The sequence below is a fragment of the Pristiophorus japonicus genome, chromosome 1 (genome assembly GCF_044704955.1).
Source record: "Pristiophorus japonicus isolate sPriJap1 chromosome 1, sPriJap1.hap1, whole genome shotgun sequence".
Classification (NCBI taxonomy): Eukaryota; Metazoa; Chordata; class Chondrichthyes; family Pristiophoridae; genus Pristiophorus; species Pristiophorus japonicus.
This window is the reverse complement of record NC_091977.1, coordinates 230,044,624-230,072,457: the sequence shown is the minus strand read 5'-3', so window position 1 is coordinate 230,072,457 and position 27,834 is coordinate 230,044,624. Positions and strand designations below refer to the sequence as shown.

Genomic DNA, 27,834 nt, shown 5'->3' with positions numbered 1-27,834 from the left:
GATTTCCAGAAAGCATTCGATAAGGTGCCACACAAAAGGTTACTGCACAAAATAAGAACTCACAGGGTTGGGGGTAATATATTAGTGTGGATAGAGGATTGACAAACAAACAGAAATCAGAGAGTCAGGATAAATGGGTCATTTTCAGGTTGGCAAATTGTAACTAGTGGGGTGCCACAGGGATCAGTGCTGGGTCCTCAACTATTTACAATTTATATTAATGACTTGGATGAAGGGACCGAGTGTAATGTAGCCAAATTTGCTGATGATACAAAGATAGGTGGGAAAGCAAGTTGTGAGGATGATGCAAAGAATCTACAAAGGGATATAGATAGGCTCAGTGAGTGGGCAAAAATTTGTCAGATGGACTATAACGAGAGAAAATGTGAGGTTATCCACTTTGGTCGGAAAAATAAAAATAAAAACTATTATTTAAATGGGTAGCGATTACAAATGCTGTAGTACAGAGGGATCTGGGGGTACTTATGCATGAAACGCACAAAGTTAGCATGCCGGTACATCATCATCATCATAGGCAGTCCCTTGCTTCCACTCTAAAGTGAGTTCTCAGGTGGCTGTACAGTCCAATACAGGAATTACAGTCTCTGCCACAGGTGGGGCAGACAGTGGTTGAAGGAAAGGGTGAGTGGGGAGCCTGGTTTGCCACATGCTCCTTCCGCTCTCTGCTCTTGGTTTCTGCATGTTCTTGGCGACGAGACTCGAGGTGCTCAGCATCCTCCCGGATGCTCTTCCTCCACTTTGGGCGGTCTTGGGCCAGGGATTCCCAGGTGCCAGTGGGGATGTTGCACTTTATCAAGGAGACTTTGTGACTGTCCTTGAAACGTTTCCTCTGCCCACCTGGGGCTCGCTTGCCGTGTCGGAGCTCAGAGTAGAGCACGAGCAGGTACAGCAAGTAATCAGGAAGGCAAATGGAATGCGGGCCTTTATTGCAAGGGGCTGGAGTATAAAAGTAGGGAAGTCCTGCTCCAACTGTACAGGGTGTTGGCAAGACTACACCTGGAGTAGTGCGTACAGTTTTGTTCTCCTTATTTAAGGAAGGATATACGCATTGCAGGCAGTTCAGAGAAGGTTCACGAAGTTGATTCCGAAGATGAAGGAATTGTCTTATGAAGAAAGGTTGAGCCTATACTCATTGGAGTTTAGAAGAATGAGAGGTGCTCTTTTTGAAACATAAGATTCTGAGGGGGCTTGACAGGATAAATGCAGAGAGGCTGTTTCCCCTCATGGGGGAATCTAGAACTAGGGAGCATAGTTTCAGAATAAGGGGTCGCCCATTTAAAACAGAAACGAGGAGGAATTTCTTCTCAGAGGGTCGTGAATCTTTGGAATTCTCTATGCCAGAGAGCTGTGGAGGCTGGGTCTTTGAATATATTTAAGGTGGAGATAGACAGATTTTTAAATGATAAGGGAAGTCAAGGGTTATGGGGAGCAGGCGGGGAAATGGAGTTGAGGCCAGGATCAGATCAGCCATGAAATTATTGAATGGCGGAGCAGCTCGAGGGGCTAAATAGCCTACTCCTGCTCCTCTTTCTTATGTTCTTATGATGACTAAATAAGGCATTATAGTATTTTCCAAGAATGTTATCTGGTTTGGGGATCATATTCCACAACTGCATCCAATTTTCTAGGAATATCACAAAACAGTGTCTTCTGACATTTTGAACAGGTATTCAAATATATCCATTAAAAAAGTACAGGTAGAACATAAGAAATAGGAGCAGGAGTAGGCCTTATGACCCCTCGAGCCTGCTCTGCCATTCAATAAGAGCATGGCTGATCTTGTACTTCAACTCCACTTTCCCACCCTATCCCCAAATCCCTTGATTCCCTTAATGCCCAAAAATCTATCTATCTCAGTCATGAATATACTCAATGACTCAGTATCCACAGTCTTCTGAGGTAGAGAATTCCAAAGATCCCAATCCTCCAGTGAGGAAATTTCTCATCTCAGTCCTAAATGGCCATCCCTTTATCCTGAGACTATGGCTTAGATTAGTTCTAGACTCTGCAGCCAGGGTAAATAGCCTCTCAACATTTTATATGTTTCAATTAGATAATTTCTCATTCTTCTAATGAATATCGTTCCATTCTACACAATCTCTCCTCATAGGATAACCCTCTCAACCTAGGAATCAGCCTAGTGAACCTTTGCTGCAAGTATGTCCTTCCTTAGGCAAGGAGACCAAAACTGTACTTTAGATACTTTATCTCTTCTGAAAATAAGTTTATAAATCAATAATTATATTCACAAATCATAAGCGAGATATCAATGTTCCGTTATAAACCATTTGCAGTGAATTTGCAGCAGGACGCATTGTAAATATGGATATAAAAAAAAACTTAAAAGTTCATGCTCACCCTCGATCAGTTAAATACCGTGCAGCTGGGCTGTTTCTTGCAATATTCCCTGCTGGAGAGATATGATCAGTTGTCACTGAATCACCCAGGTTCAAAAGGACGTGAGCATCGATGATAGATTTAGGAGATTGAAGATCTAGAGTCTGGACAAAATTAGAAAGGACGTCAGTTTAAAAAAAAATCTACTTGTAATGTATGGTGGTTACAAACAGATAATCCATTAACTTCTTCCTACTGCATAGAGATACCACATAGCTGATGCTGGAAAATAGGACAGCGCTCCAATCTAAGGGTTCAAGGATATTAAAATACAAGAGTGAAGCTCAACTTGTACATCTGCTGAACTTTGAATTAAGACATCTAGTATTGCTTGTTATAATAAAGTTGCATCCACCTCCTGTCTGATGTACGCCCATTATAATCCTGCCCTGAAGGTATCAACTCATACTAAGGTGGGCTCCATGATCAGAAGCCCCTTGCTCCCTCATCCAAATGATTGTTCTTTAAGCAACAGCAGCAACTTGCATTTATATAGCACTTTTAACATGGCAAAACATGCTAAGGCACTTCAAGGGAGCAATTTATCAAACAACATTTGACACCGAGTCACAGAGATATTAGGACAGGTGACCAAAAGCTTGGTCAAAGGAGCATTTTAGAAAGCAAGGAGGAGATATTTAGGGGGGGAATTCCACAGCTTAGGACCTGGGCAGTTGAAGACATGGCCACCAATGGTGGAGCGAAGAAAATCAGGGATGTGCAAGAGGCCAGAATTGGAGGAGCGCAGAGATCAGGGAATCGAGCTGAACAGCAAGCACATGAGGTATGAGGGTGGGGGGGTGGGAAGGTGTGGGCTCTGAGCCAAGCCAGACCCTGTCTTCAGTTGGCATATTAAGTATTCCAACAGGTACAACTGGATAACAAGCAAAAGCGGGAACTCTGGTAAATTCTTCCCCAAGGACACCAGGCCTACAAAGAACATAGAAACAGAGGAGGTCATCAGCTTCTCGAGCATCTTCCGCCATTCAATTAGATAACTGGTGATTTTCATCTACCCGCCTTGGTTCAGTATCCTTTAATACCATTGCCTAACAAAAAATCTATCTGTGGTGTAGGAAATGATACAATGAACTCCGTACTGTGAGCCAGTGACTAGGTGTAACCTGGTCAGTCCTTAATGGCTTCCAGAAGTGAAGATACAAAGGTGAAGTTCAGGTTATATACCGGGCCCAGCACGAGTGTACCTATGACCCTAGGACCTCCAACGGTAGTGCTCCCTGGTGGTGGACAGACCTTATGTACATACATTATATCATTTCTCCCCCCGCCCCCAGTTCTTGGCACAAGTCCATATTAAAAGTTCAGACGGTCCGGAGCCCTTCGCTCCCTGGTTGACCATCTCAGTACAATCCCAGTGCTTTCAGAGTCTCTCACGACTTGGGGCTGGGCGTTGACCACTGTGGGTTCTTCTGATGGCTGGATGGGAGTTGGTTGGTTGTCTAAGCTCACGGGGTCTTCTTCCAACTATTCCGGTTCGTCAGTGTGTCTTAGCTTGATTTGATCAATGTGTTTCTTGCACATCTGCCCATTCTTGAGCTTAACCATATACACCCGGTTATCCTCCTTTTCCGTAACATTGCCCGGGAGCCACTTGGGCCCTTGACCATGGTTAAGTACAGATATGTCACGTGACACTGCGGCGCGGTCGTGATATCACTGCTGGCTTGACGTCAGGTTTCAACATGATCGTTAAGGTCAGGATGGACTAGAGAGCGCTTGGTTTTGAGGCCTCTCTTCATCAATAGTTCCGCAGGCGGGACCCCGGTGAGCGTGTGTGGCCTTGCCCTGTAACTGAGCAGTATGCATGACAGGCGTGTCTGCAAGGAACTGAAGAGTTACGCGTTTCAGGCTCTGCTTGCTGGTTTGAACTGCCCGCTCCGCTTGACCATTGGACACGGGTTTGAACGGGGCTGACCTCACGTGTTTTTTGCCGTTATGTTTCATGAATTCTTGAAACTCCAGGCTCGTGAAACACGGTCCGTTGTCGCTGACAACGATGTCTGGCATGTGTAGAAAACATGGCTCTCAGGTTCTCAATGGTGGCAGTGGAAGTGCTGGATGACATGATCACACATTCTATCTATTTGGAGTATGCATCCACCACCACAAAAAACATTTTACCGAGGAAGCGGCCCGCAAAGTCGATGTGGATTCTAGACCACAGTTTGGATGGCCATGACCACAGACTGAGCAGAGCTTCCTTTGGTGCATTACTTAACTGCATGCAAGTGCTGCACTGATGCACACATGACTAAGTCCGAGTCAATGCCAGGCCACCAAACATGGGATCTGGCAATGGCCTTCATCATGACAATATTGGGATGCATACTATGTAACTCCCATACAAATCTCGCCCTGCCTTTCTTGGGCATTACAACACGAGTACCCCACAGTAAACAGTCGGACTGGATGGAAAGGTCATCTTGGCGACAACTGTACGGTTTGGTTTCATCACTCATTTCCTTGGGGATGGTCGACCAGTCCCCGTTAAGAACAGAACATTTTACAACTGATAGGGTCGGATCCTGGCTGGTCCAGGTCTTAACTTGTTGAGCAGTGACAAGCGACCCTTTACTCTTAAAGGCATCCATGACCATGAGTAGCTCTGTGGGCATTGGCGTTTCCACCTCCGGTGTGGGCAACGGTAACTGGCTCAATGCATCAGCGCAGTTGTCGGTACCTGGTCTATGGTGAATGACATAATCATAGGCAGATAATGTCAGCGCCCACCTCTGGATACGGGACGACACGTTGGTATTGATACCTTTATGTTCCGAGAACAACGATATAAGCAGCTCGTGATCGGTTTCCAGCTCAAAGCGAAGCCTAAACAGGTACTGGTGCATTTTTTTTACCCCATAAACACATGCTAAAGCCTCTTTACCATGCTGTAGGCTCTTTCCGCCTTGGACAGGCTTTGAGACGCATATGCAACTGGTTGTAGTTTGCCTGACTCATTAGCCTGCTGGAGTACGCAGCCGACCCCATAGGACGACGCATCACAGGTCAAAACCATTTGCTTGCATGGGTCATACAGTACCAGTAGCTTGTTGGAACACAACAGATTTCTAGCATTCTCAAAGGCTCTGTCTTGAAGTTCACCCCACACCCAGTCGACTCCTTTCCTGAGCAGCTTGTGTAAAGGCTCTAACACTGTGCTCAATTTGGGTAAGTTACCGAAGTAGTTGAGAAGACCCAGGAACGAATGCAGCTCCGTCACATTCTAGAGCCTAGGTGCATTTTTGATGGCCTCTGTTTTTGCGTCTGTAGGCCTGATTCCGTCTGCAGCAATCTTTCATCCAAGGAATTCGACCCCTGGTGCCATGAAAACGCACTTTGAACGTTTCAGCCCGAGTCCCACCTTGTCCAGACGATGCAGAATCTCTTCCCGATTGTGCAGGTGCTCAGCAGTGTCACGACCTGTGACTAGGAATACCACGGTCCTGGGGACGGATTTCAATAGGCTCTCCATGTTTCTCTGAAATATGGCTGCCACTGAACGAATGCCAAAAAGGCACCCGTTGTAAATAAACAGTCCTTTGTGTGTGTTGACGCATGTAAGTTTCTTTGATGATTCAACCAGTTCCTGTGTCATGTAGGCTGATGTTAGATCCAATTTGATGAACGAATTTCCCCCGGCTAGCGTTGCAAACAGGTCATCAGCTTTCGGTAGCGGGTATTAATCTTGTTTCGAAACTCAGTTGATTGTCAACAATGGGGCTGGTCCATTCATTAAATTCGACTGGTGAGATGACCCCCTCGCGTTGTAGCCTGTCCAATTTGAGCTCGACCTTTTCTCTCATCATGTGCGGGACTGCCCTGGCTTTGTGATGGATGGGCCTTGCGTCTGGGCCGAGGTGAATCTGCACCTTGGCTCCCTGAAGCTGCCAATTCCCGGTTCAAACAGTGAGGGAAATTTGCTCAGCACTTGAGCACACAAATCATCATCCGCTGATGACAAAGCTTGGATATCGTACCATTTCCATTTTATTTTCTCGAGCCAACTCCTGCCGAAGATCAATGGGCCATTGCCCGGGATAATCCATAACGGTAGATCATGAACTGCTCCCTCATACGACATTCTTACTGCTGCGCTACCGATCACTGGTGTGAGCTCTTTGGTGTAGGTATGCAACTTCGCATTTATCGACCTCAGCTTGGGTCTCTCTGCCTTGGTCTCCCACAGCTTTTCGAAAGTCCTGTGGCTCATTATCGATTGACTCGCACCCGTGTCTAATTCCATGGATACCGGCACGCCGTTTAATTTTACCTCCATCATTATCGGTTGGCTCTTTGTTAGGAACGCACGTACGCTATATACTTCCTCCTCGGAGCACTCAAATGCCTCGGACTGCATCGCCAGATCCACGCTGAATTGATCGATCATCCACGTGGTGTGTCGCAGCTCACTGGCTCCGCAGCGGACACGTCCACTGAAGATGCCCCGTCTTCACACACCTTCTGCATACATACTGCCTGAAGCGGCACCGATAGGGTCGGTGATTGCCCCCGCAATGTCGACACGTTGAGCTCGGATTTGCACCCGATGGCGGGCTTTGAGCGGCTCCCAATCTTGCAGACGCAGTGCCATGTGCAGCTCTGCCGGCCGTCGATACAATTTTGTACACAGTACTTGCCGTGGAGTTCCTGTTTTGTCGTGATATCTGCTTCGTGCTTTTCTGCATGGACATGCAAGCCTGGGTGATGGTGATGACCTTGCTGAGGTCTGGCGTCTCTGCAGCTAGCAGCTTACTTAAGATCGCCTCGTGGTTAACCCCGATCACGAAAAAGTCACGCAGCATGTCTTCCAACGCAGGCCCAAATTTGCAAAGCCCTGTAAGACATCTCAGGTCGGCAACAAATGCCGCTACGTCCAGGCCTTCTGGACGAACGTGCGTATAGAAGAGATATCTGGATATGAGGATTCCTTCCGTGGGTTTAATATGTTCCCGAACTAGAGCACACAGTTCTTTGTAATCGTTTTCTGTAGGAAGAGCGGGTGAGAGCAGATTCTTGATGAGTGCATAGATCGTGGGGCCACAGACGGTGAGAAGAACTGCCCTGCGCTTCTCTGCATCCTTGTCTGTGTTTAGGTCGTTTGCCACGAAATACTGGTCAAGACAATCCGTGAAATCTCCCCAATCCTCTCCCTCACTGAATCTCCCGAGAATTCCAACAGTACTCAATCGTGCTGTGCTCGCCATACTTTTGCGTGGGTTCGTATTTGCCTCGTCGCCTGTTGTGGTGTATGAAATGATACAATGAACTCCGTACTGTGAGCCAGTGACTAGATGTAACCTAGTCAGTCTTTAATGGCTTCCAGAAGTTCGGGTTATATACCGGGCCCAGCACGAGTGTACCTATGACCCTAGGACCTCCGACGGTAGTGCCCCCTAGTGGTGGGTAGACCTTATGTACATAGATTACACTATCAATCTCAGTTTTGAAAATTACCATATATACTCGCGTATCCTGCGATCTCGCGTATCATGCGACCCCTAAATTTTCGTCCCCAAAACATGATTTTACCATATATCTCATGTATCATGCGAGTCACTTTTTTGAGATCGAATACAGACCTTAACATGAAACATCGAGTGGATTCTGCTGTGAAAGCTGTTCGCGAATCGAACACCGATACAGCAAACGTTCCAGCTGGCTTGACTAGCGTCGTTCAGCCACAGCCTCTACTGTGTTTGCGGGTAAAAGAAGCATGGGCTGAGATAGATGGAGCCTCTAATAATGCAGCAAACTTCAGAGGGAGTTGTGGGTGGCGATCTCTAGACCACAGCAAAGATACAGTACAAGCGACAATAGAGGCTGCAATCCAGCCCAGGAGATACCTGCTGAGATTCAGCGTGGATACGGTCTGCTTAACAGCCTAACAGCCTAATCTTGGCCAGCACTTCACACCCGCAAATTTTGTATCTCGCGTATCATGCGACCCCCCAAATTTAGGTTACAATTTAGGTCTTCAAAAGTCGCATGATACGCGAGTATATACGGTACATCTGTGCGAGCGAAAGCCTGTATTTTCCGAATATGTCGCTTTTGGTGCAGTTTTAGATGACACATGCTGGGTTAAAAGTTTAAGCAGCTCTTCTGATGAAAATGGATTGTAAATTGCAGTTTAGATCAAAGCTGAGTATGTCTCCACATAAAAAGATACTAGAAGGTGTGAAGAGTCATTTAGCAATTCGAATGTGTCAATTTGGTCACCTGTGTTTATAGTAATATAATTCATGGCAAAAGTCGATTGCGGCAAGAAGACCTGATTTCAGGACAATGGGTAGCTGGTTGTTTAGTTTACATTGTCGGTTAGTATGTGTATGTACTTTTGATGTACCATTGAGAATATGTATGGAATATAGAGTTGAAAGACCTGATTTTGTATGAGTTGTGAGTGAACACTGTTTTAGCAGAGACACTAGAATTGGAGTGTGTTTCTCAAGCAGAGAGCATACGCTGGTTTTCTGAAGTGTATGTCTCGGTAACTTTCATACTGTTTTTTTTGTGTAGTATGAAAGTTTAAATAAAGACCTGATCCTGCCATTACTACAGCTGAGTGTGTGTAATCTGATGTTTAAAGCAACGAAACAAAAAAGAACAAGAATGCAGTCCAACAACATCGATCCCCAGCCTCAACAGCTTTTTGAGGACAGAGTTCTAGATTTCCACTATCCTTTGTATGAAGAAGTACTTCCTGAAATCACACCATTGCCGACCTGCCTGAAATCACCTAACTGAAAGAAATAACTAGTGCCTTAAAACATCTGAAAGTGCTTAACACATACTGAATTGTTGTGCCTTTTGTGGACAAACAGTTCAGCCATTTTGCAAAGAAAGATCCCACAAACATCAGAGGTGAATGACCAGTCAGATGAATAACTTTAGAGGTATCCATGAACGATGTTCATTTGCTTTGTTTTTCATCAAATTTACAGTACATGAAAACTGTGGCTTGTAAAGAAGCCACTGGTATTTTTAAACTGGTCACAATCTGATCTGGATAACTGTTCAGAATGAAGTACAAACACAAGCCACAGAAGTGTTCAAAGCTTCTCTGGCTTGTGTTTGTACTTAATTCTGAACAATTACACAAATGCTGCAGGAAGGAAAAAGCTCAGCCATCCCTTAACCATTATATTGTTAGGCGTGGTTCAGTGGGTAGCACTCTCACCTCTTGAAGGTCATGGGTTCAAGTCCCACTCCAGAAACTTGAGCAGAAAAATCTAGGCTAACACTCCCAGTACAGTATTGAGGGAGTACTGCACTGTCGGAGATTACGTCTTTTGGTTGAGACTTTTAAACCGAAGCCCCATCTACTCTGAGGTGGATGTAAAAGATCCCATGGCACAATTTTGAAGAAGAGCAGGGGAGTTATCCCCAGTGTCCTGGCCAATATTTATCCCTCAACCAACATAACTAAAACAGATTATCTGATCATTATTACACTGCTGTTCCTGGGACCTGGCTATGCACAAATTGGGTGCCATTGCAACAGTCACTACACTTCAAAAGCACTTCAGTGGATTAAAGCGGGCGCACCAACATCAGTGTCCTCACTCAGGCTAACAGCCCCAGCATTGAAGCACTGACCACACTCAATCAGCTCCGCTGAGCAGGCCACATCGTCCACATGCCAGACACGAGACTCCCAAAGCAAGTGGTCTACTCGGAGCTCCTTCATGGCAAACGAGCCAAAGGTGGGCAGCGGAAACGCTACAAGAACACCCTCAAAGCCTTCCTGATAAAGTGCAACATCCCTCGACACCTGGGAGTCCCTGGCCCAAGACCGCCCTAAGTGGAGGAAGTGCATCCAAGAGGGCGCTGAGCACCTCGAGTCTCAACGCCGAGAGCATGCAGAAATCAAGCGCAGACAGTGAAAAGAGCGTGTGGCGAACCAATCCCACCCATCCCTTCCCTCAACGACTATCTGTCCCATCTGTGACAGAGTCTGTGGCTCTTGTATTGGACTGTTCAGCCACCAAAGAACTCACTTCAGGGGTGGAAGCAAGTCTTCCTCGATTCCGAGGGACTGCCTATGATGATGATGATGATAAATACAAGCCTTTTCCTTTCATTAGAGTGCCAAAAACGGCAGTTTGTGTGCTAAGTATATGGAATTCCTCTCAATCTCTAGCACACTATGAAGATTATTAATCTAAATATTACAGATAGATTCAATCAAGAATATTGGAATCTTTTCCCCTGGGGAATGGGGCAGTGACCCTAGACATTGAAAATGCCAGAGTACATACCAGGTTTTCAAAAAATGGAGGAGACTTGATATACGTTGACTTGAGATTCCAAGTGTAGAGTTTGTCACCAGGAGCATTCAAAGAATTCCAGCATTCATTTCCTTTCTGTGAGAAAATACAAATTAAAAAAAGTAACACTGTACTTGGCATCTGTAACTTCTGAACCTGTAATCCACTGAAGGATCAGTGATAGTGCGAGGCCAGCATTTACCAAATTTTGACGGTGGTTCAATGTCATATTTAAATATTGGTTAAAAATATTTATTAGAATTGAGTATTAGTCAGTCAGTCAGGCTCCCCTCAGACACTGTGGCAACAGTTTCTATCAGAACTTTGAATTTTCTGGGTAAAGTCTAGCTAGTTTACCTCAATCTTCTCATAAACTTCCTTGAACATGGCAGGAATAACAAATTTCCTCTCAATTTCCTGCAGCTCTTCCCTGGTTGGCCAAATATCTCTCAGAAAGATTTCCTTTCCTTCTGCAGTAACACCTGAAAGGGAAAAGAGGTACAGATCAGCTGTAATTACAAAACTGCACTGCCTAATGCAACATCCTGAAGAAAGAAATTAATTAGTACGTGGTTATAACCATACAAGCACACTCGTAATGAATATTTATAAAATATTCCAATTTATTTATGTGCAAATTGTGATTTTTACTTTTCAGCAATGTTTATAAATGTCTGAATTCCTAGTAATTTACTAGTCCTTCTCTATTAAAGAACTGCTGTTGCTGTGTCAGCCATAACTCAGTGGGTAGCACTCTCGCCTCCGAGTCGGTTGTAGGTTCAAATCCCACTCCACACAAAATCTAAGCTGACACTTCAATGCAGTACTGAGGGAGTGCTGCACTATGGAAGGAACCATCTCTTGGATTGGACATTAAATGAGAGACCCTGTCTGCTCTCTCAGGTGAACGTAAAAGATTCCATGACACAATTTTGAAGACAACCAGGAGAGTTATCCCCGGTGTCCTGGCCAATATTTATCCCTCAACCAATATCCATAAAACAGATTATCTGGTCATTATCACATTTCTGTTTATCGGAGCATGTTGTGCACAAACTGGCTGTCACGTTTCCTACATTACAACAGTGACAACACTTTACGAGTACTTCATTGACTATAAAGTGCTTGAGATTGTGAAAGATGCGATATAAATGCAAGTCTTTCTTTAGGTCACTAAGTAATACGCAGGATTTATGACTGAGTGGCAGCATACATCATTTTGCCAATCCTTGCTCTCAGGACCCAGTCAGTGTTGATTTACCAAACCACTGGAAATGCCGAGCATTCCAGCGGGTAACCTGGTCTCTGATTGTTTCTTCTCCATGGGCTTTATGAGAAGAGGAACTCAACCATGTAGGGGAATCCTGGACACAAATGTGCACAATACAACAAATGCCAACCTGCTGACACCACTGTTCCTGCAGTATACATCCATTTTTTTTCTCAAAACCTCCAGGCTCAAAATCAATAGCAAGGACATTTTGGGCTCAATTTTCCTCTTTGCTGATTTTTGGTGCCCAGGAGGATGAACGGCCGATTTTTAGTGCCCAATTGCGTCGAAAAAAAAATTAAACTTTTGCCAAAGTATTTTCATTTTGGTGCTGCGGTATCCGAAGTTAAGTCTGGGGTTGGAGCTTCAAATGTGCACCGAAAAGTCTGTGAGCATGCGCCGGAAAGAAAAAAATCATGTGATGGGTGTACCCGCGCATCCACAAAGTGTATTCTGGTCTGGATCAGCAGCTTGTGAGAACACATTGGGATCAGAGCTGGATCTGGACATTTAAATTTTAGCTGCAAAAGATGGAACCAAGGGAAGGGGAAGGAGAAGGAAAAGGAGAAGGGGGAAGGGGGAAGGGCCAAGAGATTTCTAGCAGAAGAAATTGAGCCCCTGGTAGACATAACTGAAAGAAGATGGGATATGCTCGAGAACAAAGGGAGAATGGGACAAAAGAAACTGAAACCCTCTCTACAAGCAAAACTTTGGGACCAAGTTGCAGAAAAGTTTAATGCAATGGCCATGACCCCGAGAAGCGGCACGCAGGTCTGGCCAAGCAGTTACTGTTAGTAATATTTTTATTTATGCACTGCAATTACGTTTGTAAATGTGACTAATATATGTGTGTGTGTGTGTGTGTGTGTGTGTGTGTGTGTGTGTGTGTGCGTGCGTGCGTGCGTGCGGCGTCACCACAGCAGAAGGACCCTCTCTTTAAAAAGTTCTATTTTCACCTTTGCAGAGGAAGGGGTCACAGATCAACCGAGAAAGGTCAAAACCTGGAGGAGATGCGCCAAGTAGGCTGCAACTAACAGCCGTGGAACAGAGGATCACTGGTATGATCTGTTCATAAAGGATGGAATCACTGCAATAGTGAGAAACGATATTGGCTCAAATGATCAGGATGTTGAAACAGGTTGGGTGGAGATAAGTAATAATAAAGGGAAAAAGTCACTGGTGGGCATAGTCTATAGGCCCCCTAACAGTAGCAACTCTGCTGGTTGGAGCGTAAACCAGGAAATAGTGGGGGCTTGTAAAAAGGGAACAGCAATAATCATGGGTGATTTTAAGACATTAAGACGGATTGCAAAAGTTTCTATAGATATGTAAAGAGAAAAAGGTTAGTAAAGACAAACGTAGGTCCCCTGCAGTCAGAATCAGGGGAAGTCATAACGGGGAACAAAGAAATGGCAGACCAATTGAACAAGTACTTTGGTTCGGTATTCACTGAGGAGGACACAAACAACCTTCCGGATATAAAAGGGGTCGGAGGGTCTAGTAAGGAGGAGGAACTGAGGGAAATCCTTATTAGTCGGGAAACTGTGTTGGGGAAATTGATGGGATTGAAGGCCGATAAATCCCTAGGGCCTGATGGACTGCATCCCAGAGTACTTAAGGAGGTGGCCTTGGAAATAGTGGATGCATTGAAAGTCATTTTCCAACATTCCATTGACTCTATCAGTTCCTATGGAGTGGAGGGTAGCCAATGTAACCCCACTTTTTAAAAAAGGAGGGAGAGAGAAAACAGGGAATTATAGACCGGTCAGCCTGACATCGGTAGTGGGTAAAATGATGGAATCAATTATTAAGGATGTCATAGCAGTGCATTTGGAAAGAGGTAATGACAGGTCCAAGTCAGCATGGATTTGTGAAAGGGAAATCATGCTTGACAAATCTTCTGGAATTTTTTGAGGATGTTTCCAGTAGAATGGACAAGGGAGAACCAGTTGATGTGGTATATTTGGACTTTCAGAAGGCTTTCGACAAGGTCCCACACAAGAGATTAATGTGCAAAGTTAAAGCACATGGGATTGGGGATAGTGTGCTGACATGGATTGAGAACTGGTCGTCAGACAGGAAGCAAAGAGTAGGAGTAAATGGGGACTTTTCAGAATGGCAGGCAGTGACTAGTGGGGTACCGCAAGGTTCTGTGCTGGGGCCCCAGCTGTTTACACTGTACATTAATGATTTAGACGAGGGGATTAAATGTAGTATCTCCAAATTTGCGGATGACACTAAGTTGGGTGGCAGTGTGAGCTGCGAGGAGGATGCTATGAGGCTGCAGAGCGACTTGGATAGGTTAGGTGAGTGGGCAAATGCATGGCAGATGAAGTATAATGTGGATAAATGTGAGGTTATCCACTTTGGTGGTAAAAACAGAGAGACAGACTATTATCTGAATGGTGACAGATTAGGAAAAGGGGAGGTGCAAAGAGACCTGGGTGTCATGGTACATCAGTCATTGAAGGTTTGCATGCAGGTACAGCAGGCGGTTAAGAAAGCAAATGGCATGTTGGCCTTCATAGCGAGAGGATTTGAGTACAGGGGCAGGGAGGTGTTGCTACAATTGTACAGGGCCTTGGTGAGGCCACACCTGGAGTATCGTGTACAGTTTTGGTCTCCTAACCTGAGGAAGGACATTCTTGCTATTGAGGGAGTGCAGCGAAGGTTCACCAGACTGATTCCCGGGATGGCGGGACTGACATATCAAGAAAGACTGGATCAACTGGGCTTGTATTCACTGGAGTTCAGAAGAATGAGAGGGGACCTCATAGAAACGTTTAAAATTCTGACGGGGTTAGACAGGTTAGATGCAGGAAGAATGTTCCCAATGTTGGGGAAGTCCAGAACCAGGGGACACAGTCTAAGGATAAGGGGGAAGCCATTTAGGACCGAGATGAGGAGGAATTTCTTCACCCAGAGAGTGGTGAACCTGTGGAATTCTCTACCACAGAAAGTTGTTGAGGCCAATTCACTAAATAGATGAAGTCCTTACTACTAGGGGAATCAAGGGGTATGGTGAGAAAGCAGGAATGGGGTACTGAAGTTGCATGTTCAGCCATGAACTCATTGAATGGCGGTGCAGGCTAGAAGGGCCGAATGGCCTACTCCTGCACCTATTTTCTATGTTTCTATGTTTCTAAACTCCATATTGATTGGACAAATCAAATTGGTCAGGGTAGCTTTGAGGAAGAGTTCATAGAGTGCATAATGGACGGGTTCCTTGAGCAGTATTTAACGGAGCCAACCAGGGGGCAGGCTATCTTAGATCTGGTCCTGTGTAATGAGACAGGATTAATAAACAATCTTCTAGTAAAGGATCCCCTTGCAATGAGTGATCATAGCATGACTGAATTTCAAATTCAGATGGAGGGTGAGAAAGTTGGATCTCTAACCAGCGTACTAAGCTTAAATAAAGGAGACTATGAAGGTATGAGGGCTGAGTTGGCTAAAGTGGACTGGAAAATAGATTAATGTAGGATGGTTGATGAACTGTGGTTAACATTTAAGGAGATATTTCACAACTCTCAAGAAAAATATATTTTAGTGAGGAGGAAAGGGTGTAAGAGAAATGATAGCCATCCGTGCGTGGCTAAAGAAATAAAGGATGGTATCCAATTAAAAACAAGGGCATACAATATGACCAAAACTAGTGGGAGGACAGAGGATTGGGAAGCGTTTAAAAGCCAACAAAGAATGACTAAAAAAAATTAAGAAAGGGAAGATAGACTATGAAAGTAAACTAGCACGAAATATAAAAACAGATAGCAAGAGTTTCTATAGGTATATAAAAAGGAAAAGAGTGGCTAGAGTAAATGTTGGTCCCTTAGAGGATGAGACCAGGGAATTAGTAATGGGGAACATGGAGAAGGCAGAAACTCTTAACAAATATTTTGTATCGGTCTTTTCGGTAGAGGACATTAATAATATTCCAGTAGTGGATAGTCAAGGGGCTATGGGGGTGGGGGGGAAGGAACTTAACACAATCACAATCTCCAAGGAGGTGGTACTCAGTAAGATAATGGGACTAAAGGCGGATAAATCCCGTGGACCTGGTCTTGAGAAGTAGCGGCAGGGACAGTGGATGCATTGGTTGTAATTTACCAAAATTCCCTGGATTCTGGGGAGGTCCCAGCAGATTGAAAAACTGCAAATGTATCGCCCCTATTTAAAAAAAGGAGCAGACAAAAAGCAGGAAACTATAGACCAGTTAGCCTAACATCTGTGGTTGGGAAGATAATAGAGTCCATTATTGAAGCAGCAGCAGCAGGACATTTGGAAAAGCAAAATTCGGTCAGGCAGAGTCAGCATGGATTTATGAAGAGGAAGTCATGTTTAACAAATTTGCTGGAACTCTTTGAGGAAGTAACAAACAAGATGGATAAAGGGGAACCAGTGGATGTGGTATATTTGGACTTCCAGAAGGCATTTGATAAGGTGCCACATAAAAGGTTACTGCACAAGATAAAAGTTCACGAGGTGGGGAGTAATATATTAGCATGGAAAGAGGATTGGCTAACAAACATACAACAGAGAGTAGGGATAAAATGGTTCATTCTCGGATATGCAATCAGTAACCAGTGGGGTGCCGCAGGGATCAGTGCTGGGACCCAGCTAGTTACAATTTATATTAACGACGTGGAGGAAGGGACCGAGTGTAACGTAGCCAAGTTTGCCGACAGTACAAAGATGGGAGGAAAAGCAATGTGCTAGGAGAACACAAAGAATCTGCAAAAGGTCATAGACAGGCTAAGTGAGTGGGCAAAAATTTGGCAGATGAAGTATAATATTGGAAAGTGTGAGGTCATGCACTCTTGGCAGAAAAATAAAATCAAAGAGCAAGTTATTATTTAAATGGAGAAAGATTGCAAACTGCTGTAGTGCAGCGGGACCTGGGGGTACTTGTGCATGAAACACAAAAGGATAGTTTGCAGGTACAGCAAGTGATCAGGAAAGCCAATGGAATCTTGGCCTTTATTGCAAAGGGGATGGAGTATAAAAGCAGGGAAGTCTTGCTACAGTTGTACAGGGTATTGGTGAGGCCACACCTGGAATACTGTGTGCAGTTTTGATTTCCATATTTACGAAAGGATATACTCACTTTGGAAGCAGTTCAGAGAAGATTCACTAGGTTGATTCCAGAGATGAGGGGGTTGACTTATGAGGAAAGGTTAAGTAGGTTGGGCCTCTACTCATTGGAATTCAGAAGAATGAGGGATGATCTTATCAAAATGTATAAGATTATGAGGGGGCTTAACAAGGTGGATGCAGAGAGGATATTTCGACTGATAGGGGAGACTAGAACTAGAGGGCATAATCTTAGAATAATGGGCCGCCCATTTAAAACGGAGATGGGGAGAAATTTCTTCTCTGAGATGTGGGGATCTGTGGAATTCGCTGCCTCAGAGAGCTGTGAAAGCTGGGACATTGAATAAATTTAAGACAGAAATAGACAGTTTCTTAAACGATAAGGGAATAAGGGGTTATGGAGAGCAGGCAGGGAAGTGGACCAGAGTGCATAATCGGATCAGCCATGATCATATTAAATGGCGGAGCAGGCTCGAGGGTCGTATGGCTACTCCTGCTCCTATTTCTTATGTTCTTATTATGATTAAATCTCGTAAGAGAAAATCAACCACCAATGTGGACGCTGGGCCCAGGTGACCGACAGAGGGTAAGCCCTGCAAATTGCAGTCTGGGTTGGCATCATGGTCTTTGAAAAGAGCCTGCGCTGTGTGACCCACGTAATCATGAACACCCTGCCCTCTCTGACCCCTCCCCTGCTGCTAACCAAACATCTGCTCGGTTATGTTTTGCAGATATTGTGCATTAGGAAGAGACAGAAGCTGAAGCAGAAGTACAAGCGGAGCATGATCAAGAAGCTGTCAGTTCAGATAATCTTCAGTGTCATGTATCTTACATTATTATATATAACTAACATGCTATACATGACTGTAAGATATGACCTGTAACCACCAGCATACCTTACCACCAGGGGTGCACTTGCAAGAGACAGGTATATAAGGGCAGGTCTCAGGCAAGTGCAGCATTCCAGAACTGTGAAATAAAGGTGCAGGTCCAGAGTGACCTTGACTTCACTATATGCCTCGTGTGACTCTGTACTGAGGGGACAGGACTTTACAGTGGCGACGGGTTACGGGATTACAGAATCCACAGAATGGCGAACAACGGATCAGATGAAAAGTACAATGCGGGAGACAATTGGGAGGACTTTATAGAAAGGCTCCAGCAAAGCTTTGTAACCAAAGACTGGTTAGGCGACGATAAGGCAGACAAGAGAAGAGCCCATCTCTTGACCAGCTGTGGCTCGAAAATATACACTTTAATGAAGGATCTGTTGGCACCCGAGAAACCAGCAAGCAAGTCGTTTGAAGAATTGAGCACACTGGTAAAAGACCACCTGAAGCCAGCGAGCAGCCGACACATGGCCAGACACAGGTTCTACAATTACAGACGCTGTGTGGGCCAAAGCATACCCGACTTCGTGGCGGAACTTCAGAGGTTGGCTAGTTTATGTGAGTTCTCCGATGAACTGAGGAGAGAAATGCTGAGAGACTTTTTCATTGAAGGAATAGGCCACGCAGGCATATTCCGAAAGCTCAGAGACCAAGAACCTGACCTTAGAGGCAGCAGCACTGGTTGCACAGACATTCTTGGCAGGGGAAGAAGAAACGAGGTTGATTTACAATGCAGGTACGACAACTAACGAAATATTGGAACAAGAAGTTCACAGCACTAAACAAGCTGCTACCCCCAAACACAGACAAAACCGGGAGAACAGGTTCTCGACAGCAGGCAGAAGCCATCAAGGGCCACAGGAACAGCCGTTCACACCTCATCAACCCACAATGCGAGCAATCAACTACAAACTGAGAGAAGCTCAAGAGAGATCAGCCAGATGCAGCTCATTCTTTGGAAACTCTTTGAACAATGGAACAGGTCTGTGCTGGAGGTGTGGGGGTGGGCACTTGGCAAGGGGATGTCGATTTCAGCAGGCTGTTTGCAGAAATTGTGAATATACATGGCATTTGGCCCGCATGTGCAAAAAAACGTCAGCTCGGCTGGTATACGAATCGGATGGGTCGGAAAGCAGACCAGAAGATGGTGGGGACAGTACCCGGTGTACAGCGGGTCTACACGATCAATGGCCACTGCTCCTACAACAGGACGCCTCCTATAATGATGAGGGTCCTACTCAACGGGATATCTGTCAACATGGAGCTTGATACGGGAGCGAGTCAATCTCTCATGGGTGCTCAACAATTTGAACAACTGTGGCGGCAGAAAAGAGACAGACCAAAACTCAAGGGTCGACACCACACTAAGGACCTATACCAAAGAAATCATACCAGTCCTCGGCAGCGCCATGCTCTCTGTCACACACAAAGGGACAGTGAACCGACTTCCCCTGTGGATTGTCCCCGGAGACGCCCCAGCACTGCTGGGGAGAAGCTGGCTGGCAAAACTAAACTGGAAATGGGATGATGTCCATGCCATGTCATTAGAGGAACGTACCTCCTGCTCAACAGTTATAAAGCGATTTGAACATCTTTTTCAGCCAGGTGTGGGCACTTTCAAAGGGGCCAAAGTCAAAATCTACATCACACAGGATGCTAGACCGGTCCATCACAAGGTCAGAGCTGTACCCTATGTGATGAGGGAAAAGATTGAACACGAACTAGACAGGCTTCTGCGGGAAGGCATTACATCACCTGTGGAATTTGGCGACTGCTCAAGTCCCATCGTCCCAGTCATGAAGCCTGATGGATCCATACGAATCTGTGGGGACTACAAATCTACCATAAACAGAGTCGCCCAGAGCAGAGGACTTATTTGCCACATTGGCTGGAGGTAAACTTTTCTCAAAATTAGACCTCACATCTGCGTATATGACGCAAGAATTGACCGAGGAATCCATTCTACTCACCACCATCAACACACATCGAGGCCTTTTCATGTACAATCGATGCCCATTCGGCATCAGGTCGGCAGCTGCCATATTTCAGCGCAACACGGAGAGTCTGCTCAAGTCCATCCCGGGGACGGTTGTATTTCAAGACGACATACTTATCACGGGCAGAGACACCGACTCCCATCTCCGTAATTTGGAGGAAGTACTAAAGCGGTTGGATCGGGGAGGCCTACGAGTCAAGAAATCCAAGTGCCTGTTTCTCGCACCCGAGGTTGAATTTTTGGGCAGAAGGATTGCCGCTGATGGAATCCGCCCAACAGAGTCCAAAACAGAAGCAATTCGCCCGGCACCCAGACCCCGGAATGTCTCAGAACTGCGCGCCTTTCTCGGGCTACTCAATTACTTTGGGAACTTTATGCAGAACTTAAGCACGCTGCTGGAGCCTCTCCACGTGCTACTCAGAAAGGGGTGCGATTGGTTTTGCGGGGACGCCCAGGAACGCGCCTTCAATAAGGCACGCAACCTTCTGTGTTCCAACAGTGTTTTGACTTTCTTTGACCCAGGTAAAAAGCTAGTTCTCACATGCGATACGTCAGCGTATGGGGTCAGGTGCGTTTTGCAACATGTCAATAGTGCGGGCAAATTACAACCCATAGCTTATGCCTCCAGGTCACTTTCGCGGGCGGAGCGCGGGTACGGAATGGTAGAGAAGGAGGCGCTCGCGTGTGTGTATGGTGTCAAAAAGATGCACCAATACCTTTTCGGGGCCAAGTTCGCGTTAGAAATCGACCACAAGCCCCTCACGTCCCTCCTATCCGAGAGCAAGGCAATAAACGGCAACGCCTCGGCGCGAATTCAACGGTGGGCACTCATGCTGGCGTCCTACGACTATACCATAAGGCACAGACAACTGTGCCGACGCGCTCAGCAGGCTACCCCTGGCGACCACGGAAGGGTCTGACGAACAGGACTGTGAGATAGTCATGGCAATCAATGCCTTTGAGTCCACAGGTTCGCCCATGACGGCTCGCCAAATCAGAGCCTGGACGACCAGCGACCCCACGTTATCCTTAGTAAAAAGATGTGTCCTAACCGGTGACTGGGCAGAGGCTCGCGATGCCTGCCCCGAGGAATTAAAACCCTTTCACAGGCGCTGCATGAGCTATCACTACAAGCAGACTGCCTGATGTGGGGCAGCTGAGTAGTCATGCCTCTGCGAGGCAGAGAGGCATTTGTCCGGGAGCTCCACCGCGAGCACCCGGGGATCGTTCTCATGAAGGCCATAGCCAGATCCCACGTCTGGTGGCCTGGTATTGACGCGGACCTGGAGCTCTGTGTCCGAAGGTGCACCATTTGTGCCCAACTCAGCAATGCCCCCAGGGAGGCTCCACTGAGCCCCTGGCCCTGGCCTACCAAACCGTGGTCGCGGGTGCACGTAGACTATGTGGGCCCATTCATGGGCAAAATGTCGGGACAGATGAGGGAGGGGATGTCGGAGATTAGGGAGGGAATGTCGGAGATAGCTGCTGCAATAAGTGGACACACCCAGGCTGTCATTGCCCAACAGCAATTGGCAGCATCAACTACTGACACTCACTTTCCAATTCCCAGACCAACCTCAGGTAGTGTGTCGTAGGTTCATCCACGGGTTGAAGAGTCCGAACAGGAACCTGGTCCTTCCACAATGCTGTCTGCTAGGTCTGTCCCTGTCCAATCCCACCAACAACAAATGCGTGTTCACGCAGAAAACAGAAAAAACCTTGGGGTCGGGGTGAGAAAGCAGAAGTCTGAGACAATGGGCATGGGTAGGGGTAGAGGCAACAATAGGGGCAAGCGGGGCACACAGCGCTAAGGTCTTTAAATAAGGGGGAGGAGAGATGGCTGCAGCTAGAGTTTGTTGCTGCTTGTTTTCTTCATTGAAAAGTTTAAAATTTGATACAATTTTATTTATTGAAGTTAAGTAAAACTACAAATATTTTTTAAAAACTAATTATTTTTTAAATTTAAGCAGAATCCTGCACATTATTTTTTGAATTAAAGCAACATAAACCAACATAACATTACGTACATGATGATGTAGATTATTTTTTCACACCAACAGGTGCAAAGAGTTAACACCATCGGGCCGTTTAGCCTTCAGGCAGCAAAGCGATCACGGCTTAGCCGGTGACGCAAGTCTCTAGCTATGGCTTTAGGTGCACGAGGCCGCCTCCTCCGCCGCCGTCCTGTGGGTTGAGGTGGTGGCATGGGTTCATCCTCCTGCTGCTGGTTCCCCTGCTGCTCCTCCTCCTCGTTGTCAGCCTCCTCGTCCTCCTTCACCCCCCCCCCCCCCCCCCCCCTCCCGCCCTACTACCCTCAGGAGGATCTTCAATGTCCAGTACCTGGCCCCTCATGATGGCCAAGTTGTGCAGCATGCAGCACACAATAGTGAACTGACCGACGTGGTGAGGGGTGTATTGCAAGTAGCCTTCAGAGTGGTCCAGGCATCGGAAACGCTGCTTCAGTATGCCAATTGTCCACTCTATGATGCTCCGTGTCATTATGTGAGACATGATGTACCGATGCTCTGGCTCAGTGCGGGGATTGCGTAGGGTGGGGGGTTTCATAAGCCAGGTGGCGAGCCCGTACCCTTCGTCTCCGAGCAACCAGCTGTGCCCTTCTGGCAGCTCCTGAAACATCGCAGATATAACGCTCTCACATAGGATGAAAGCATCATGGATGCTACCTGGGTATTTGGCATCCACTGCCATGATCCGATGCACATCGTCATAGACGAGCTGGACATTTAGGGAATGGAACCCTTTCCTGTTGTGATAAACCTCGGACTCGTCCAAAAGGTTCTCTCAAGGCGATGTGGGTACAGTTGATCGCACCCTGTACCTTTGGGAAGCCAGCAATTCTGGAGAACCCCACAGCCCTGTCTCGCATTGCCTGCATGATCATGGGGAAATTGATGAACTGGTCCCTTTTGGCAGCCAGTGCAGCACTCACCTGTTGAATGCAGCAATGTGTGGCATGCTGCGAGATGCAGCATATGTCCCCAGTTGCTGTTTGAAATGAGCCAGAAGCATAGAAGGCAAGTGCTGTAGTGACCTTCACTTCCACAGGTAGGGCAGTCCTCCTGCCACTTGTTGGCTGTATGTCTGCCCTGATTAGCTGGCAGATCTCTGTGATGACCTCCTTTCTAAACTGCAGCCTGCAAATGCAGTCTGCCTCACTCAGATGTAGGTATGAGTGCCTGTCCCTGTAGATTCGATCAGGGTATGGCCTCCTCCCCATTAATGCCCGAGCGATCTGGTTTCTGCGATGGTGGCGTTGTATTATCCGTCACCTCTCCATGGCATGCATGCAAATCAACCTTATTACATGAGGCATAGTAATAGTTGCACCCATAATTATTCTTAATTTTGTTATTCTTGTTATTGTGAGACAGTACTTACTGAAGCACTCACACATTTGCTGGGTGTCGCCCTAGTAGAACGGACCATACCCTGGTCTGTGCATGCACAACACTAAGCTCTGTCTCTATGGAGACGCGACGCAAAGTGATTTATGGCACTTTAACTATAGCTTTTGCTGAAATGCGTATGTTTGCTGCAGTGCCGTCTCCGATGCACAGTGCAGAGTGCATGCTGGCAGGATCGCTCCCCCGGCCAGACAGAAACAGAGGAGCTCGCCGCTTGGATTCCAGCCACCCCCTCCACCCGGGCTTTTTTCCAAGTTGAGCCTGGTGGCGGGGGGTGGAATCCAAGCACCGAGCTCCTGTGCTCGTGTCTAGCTGAGAGAGCGACCCTGCCGCCGGCCGGCCATCTCTCCTCTAACCCATGCCTGGAGCCCCGTGAGCAGAGATTCTGTGGTGAGATGGAGTCGCAATTTGCCCATTCTCAAAAACATTCTGTGGGAAAAATTAACTTTCCAAGTTATTTTCCGAGTTCCCTCTGCAAAAATCAGCTTGAATGTGTGTTTTAAATTGTCGTCTTCCCTCGCTCCAAAAACTCAAATATACTCAGCACCGATTTCCTTAAGTTAATGTAATGTTTTTCTGATCGGTACTTAAGGCCACTGGCCACTGTACGCCACCCTGAAAAAAAAATCAGTGTTGGTGAAAATTGGTTAAATAGCCAAAAAGGGCAAAAACGCTGCGGAAATCAGTTTTCAACTAGACCTGCGCCAAAAAATCTGCCGTACAAAAAATCCGGTGCTGACAGTCGCTGCCGGCGTACAAACTTGGAGGAAAGTTACAAAATCAAGATTGCTCAAAAAAAAACAGCGGACGCCAAAAAAACGGCACCCAATGGTGGCGAAAATAAAGCCTAAAGACCCTGATACTTGAAGATTTTGAAAAACATAAAAACAAAGAGTGAAAAACCATAACAGTAGAACCCACAAAGTCTTCAAGCTGCACAAATTTCCCACGGCTGCATATAACAGAAACATGCAAGTCTACCAAAATATTTAACAAATCCTTAGAATAAACTAAAAGTAAACCGTAGTCTAGTTTTTATTTGCTGTGGAAATCCTATTTTAGCAGTTCATGGTTGAGATACTCGGAGAAGCAGCTTACCCAAGGGCTCTTCTTCAAAGTTGATCCTTATACTCCCAGCTATGGCATATGCAATAACCAATGGCGGGGAAGCCAAGAAATTAGCCCGTGTGTGGGGATGTATACGACCCTCAAAGTTTCTGTTCCCAGACAATACTCCAACTGCGACAAGGTCACCCTGAACAAACAAGGATTGCATAACTTAAAGTGTCTGTACAAGCGATGCTGGCAAGCATTATACTTTTTCATTCAACCTGTTTATTGGAGTAAGTACACTGATCATGGCTGAGTCTACTTGCTAGATTTTCAGCTCCCTGAAAATGGTTGCAAGTTCATTTTTTCCTCTTCTGGAATAGTAGACCTCAGAAAAAATTCAAACTAGCTGTCTAATCACGTTGTGCTTTAAGCACCTCATCCCGGTCTCCTCCTTCAAAGGATCATAAAACGTCAGTACTTTGAGAGCACAAATGGAGTCACAGATAACAAAAATCACCACGGCTCTATATTTTGAGCGACTCCACAACAAAATACCCACAATCAAGAAAGAAATCTTCAAACTCTACTGGGCTATTAATAGCATTTTACCTTAGTAATGGCTTCCACTACAGACTCTGGGAGAGGACCACTGTTACCAATGCATGTCATGCACCCATAGCCAACCACATCAAACCTACAGAGCACAAAAAAAATTAAATCACAAATAAATAGTTAGAAATCTGAAAATTGCCAGTTCTGACAAAGGGTCATCATCTTGAAACGTTTTTCTCTCCACAGATGCTGCCTGATGCAGCATTTTCTGTTTTTATTTCAGATTTCCAGCATCCGCAGTTTTTTGCTTTCATATAAAAGTAAAGACGGCAGTTTGCGTTGAACTTGTATTTAAATAGCTCCTTTCACAATCTCAGGCTATCCCAAAGTGCTTTCTGACTTATAGGAGTTACCTGGCCTACTTTATACTTTCCTGTGCATTCTCCAGAAAGTTCAACTACCTTCTTGAACTCAACCCAACCAACAGATCTAGCCACTTAATATACATCTATCTTCATTGGATGCCAAGATTTGTTTGGATTTTTCATAATTGAAAGCGAATTCAAAACGGTAGTCTGCAATGCATTTAACTAAACAAATCTCAGTCTGTGTTTGTTTAAAGTTAGCTTGATTCCTCCTTGCAAGCGTACAAATTTAAAGACAATTTACACCAACTTTTCAACATACATATCAAGGTAAGCTTGCAACAGGGATCTAAACTGCAGTGGTATTTTTAATAAAATCTACTAATGTACAGCGACTGGCTTTAAAAGAGACAGCCACAAGCTAAAATGAGAGAAAATATATAATTTTTGTCACAACTGTGTTACAAAAAGTTCTTTCACATAATTATATTCCACAAGGACCCAAGAACTCTAAACAAGTGTTAAAGAAAGTTGAGAAATGACTAAATTGTATACAGTACTAATGAGAAAATCTTTTTCTCCGTATGGAATCCCAGTACGGACCAACATAACAGCCAACATAAACCATGGAAGAATTCTGGACTTACCCTAGCTCGGTGAGATAGGGCATAACTCCACTCTCCTTTAAGTAGTAGGTAACTACACCACTTCCTGGAGATAAGCTGGTTTTGATGTAGGGTTTAACACTGAGGCCAGCTTCTACTGCTTTCTTTGCCAACAACCCTGTAAAGTACAGAAGAAAAAATATATCAAATTTGCTTCCTGAATGAAGCACCATGACAGCAAGGAAAAAAGACAATGGGGTGATTCTCAGGGTTTCTTATACTAGCCATCTTCTCAATGGAAACATTTCTTCTATCTGTATTACCAGACATATTCAAAACTACGAGTGGTTTTGATAGAACAAGTAGGGAGAAACTATTTCTTCGGGTAAGTGGTCAGTAACCAGAGGTCATAGATTTAAATTAATTGGCAAAAGGAGCAGAGGGAAAATGAGGAGAAATTTCTCCACAGAGGGTTGTTAAGATCTGTAACATGGTGGAATCAGATTCCATAGGAACTTTTAAAAGACAACTGGACATACACTTGAAGACTCATTTGTAGAGTTATGGGGAAAAAGCTGGGTTGTGGGACTAAAAGTCAGCACAGATGTGACTGGTCGAATGGCCTCCTTCTGTGCTGTAAGATTCAATGATAAGATTTATTGTTGTGCATACTGCATGAAGCAAGGTTCACTTCATTGATTAATATTGATCACCATCAAATGAAAAGCAATGAAAAGGGCACAGGATGGCTTTGTCAAGTGAACATTTAATTTAGATGGGAAAACTTAAGACAAATAATTGGCACGCTAACCTACCAATTTCTAATGCTGAATAGTATAATAAAGCAGAAATAGAAACAATTATTTTATTTTGCTGCCGAAATGCCACTGCATTTAGCAAATGCTTTAGAAAAATGCACAACTTGAATTCTGGTCCAGCACAATTGCTTCATCATAAAATATTTCCCACGAGTGGATGATTTGATGCATCTTGTTAAGATCTATGCAGTAAACACACATCCAATAGATGCATCAGTTCTATAAACGAAACATGAATTACTTCTATATAACAAGAGTAAAGAACTGTACGGGGCCGAAATTCAGGGCCGCCAGAAAGCATGGTGGCCGCGGCAGTGGCTCCTCCCCTTGAAGGGCCACCGCGTCGTACGCAGTGAGGAGAAGGGGCACCGACAGAGAAAGCTGTCTGGGGTACCGCGTGGCGGGGGAATGATTTTTTTCCACTAAATTTGGGGTGCAGTATTATGCAGGTGAGGGAGAGGGGCCAAAAAATCCCCGATCTGAATTTGGGTTGGGGCGGCCATTGGACTGTAACGCAGCGGCCACTCGATTCTGCTAAACGGCGGAAACGGGCCTTGTACAGACCCTGAATGTCGGCCCCTACATCTCCAACACTTGAAATTATGGGTGCATTAGCAGATGTCCTGTGCAGCAGTATAAATCGACTTAGAAAGACAACTGCAGCTTGAAAAACATCACAGGTATGCTAGGAATATAGATTAAGCATTCCTGAATCAATGCACAACTTTGAAAAAAAAAAGATGTAGCTATTTGCAACAGAAAAATGCTTTGATTGGGTCCCTTGCTGATAGGTGTTTCTTATCCTCCAAGGGGGCCAGTTTATCTGGAATGTGTAATTAGAATCGCCCAGCCCCAAGTTCTCAGTAACCGCAGTGTAATTCGAGCCATTCTGACTGCCGACACCAGACCAGAGAAAGCTCCCCCCTCCCCAAGTTCCTGCCCTATCCCCCAGCCCAAGATCCGACCCCCCCCCCCACCCGCCAAAGTTCCTGACCACCCTCTCCGCCCCAACTTCCTGACCGCCCCCCCCCCCCAGCCCAAGTTCGTGACCCCCCCCCTT

The 27,834-nt window shown here is 45.6% G+C and overlaps 1 protein-coding gene across 2 annotated transcripts in view; it reads right to left on the bottom strand.

Moving 5' to 3' along the window:
- The window catches only part of aco1 (aconitase 1, soluble), a 117,289-nt gene that overhangs the window by 20,059 nt on the left and 69,396 nt on the right, over positions 1-27,834 (bottom strand). For both annotated transcript variants that reach the window (XM_070887763.1, XM_070887772.1), the window contains exons 12-17: positions 25,999-26,134; positions 25,044-25,128; positions 24,480-24,636; positions 11,067-11,191; positions 10,701-10,805; positions 2,380-2,522 (exon numbers count right to left, since the gene is read on the bottom strand). In XM_070887763.1, the coding sequence (XP_070743864.1) occupies positions 2,380-2,522; positions 10,701-10,805; positions 11,067-11,191; positions 24,480-24,636; positions 25,044-25,128; positions 25,999-26,134 (751 nt within the window). The remainder of the gene's footprint in view (positions 1-2,379; positions 2,523-10,700; positions 10,806-11,066; positions 11,192-24,479; positions 24,637-25,043; positions 25,129-25,998; positions 26,135-27,834) is intronic.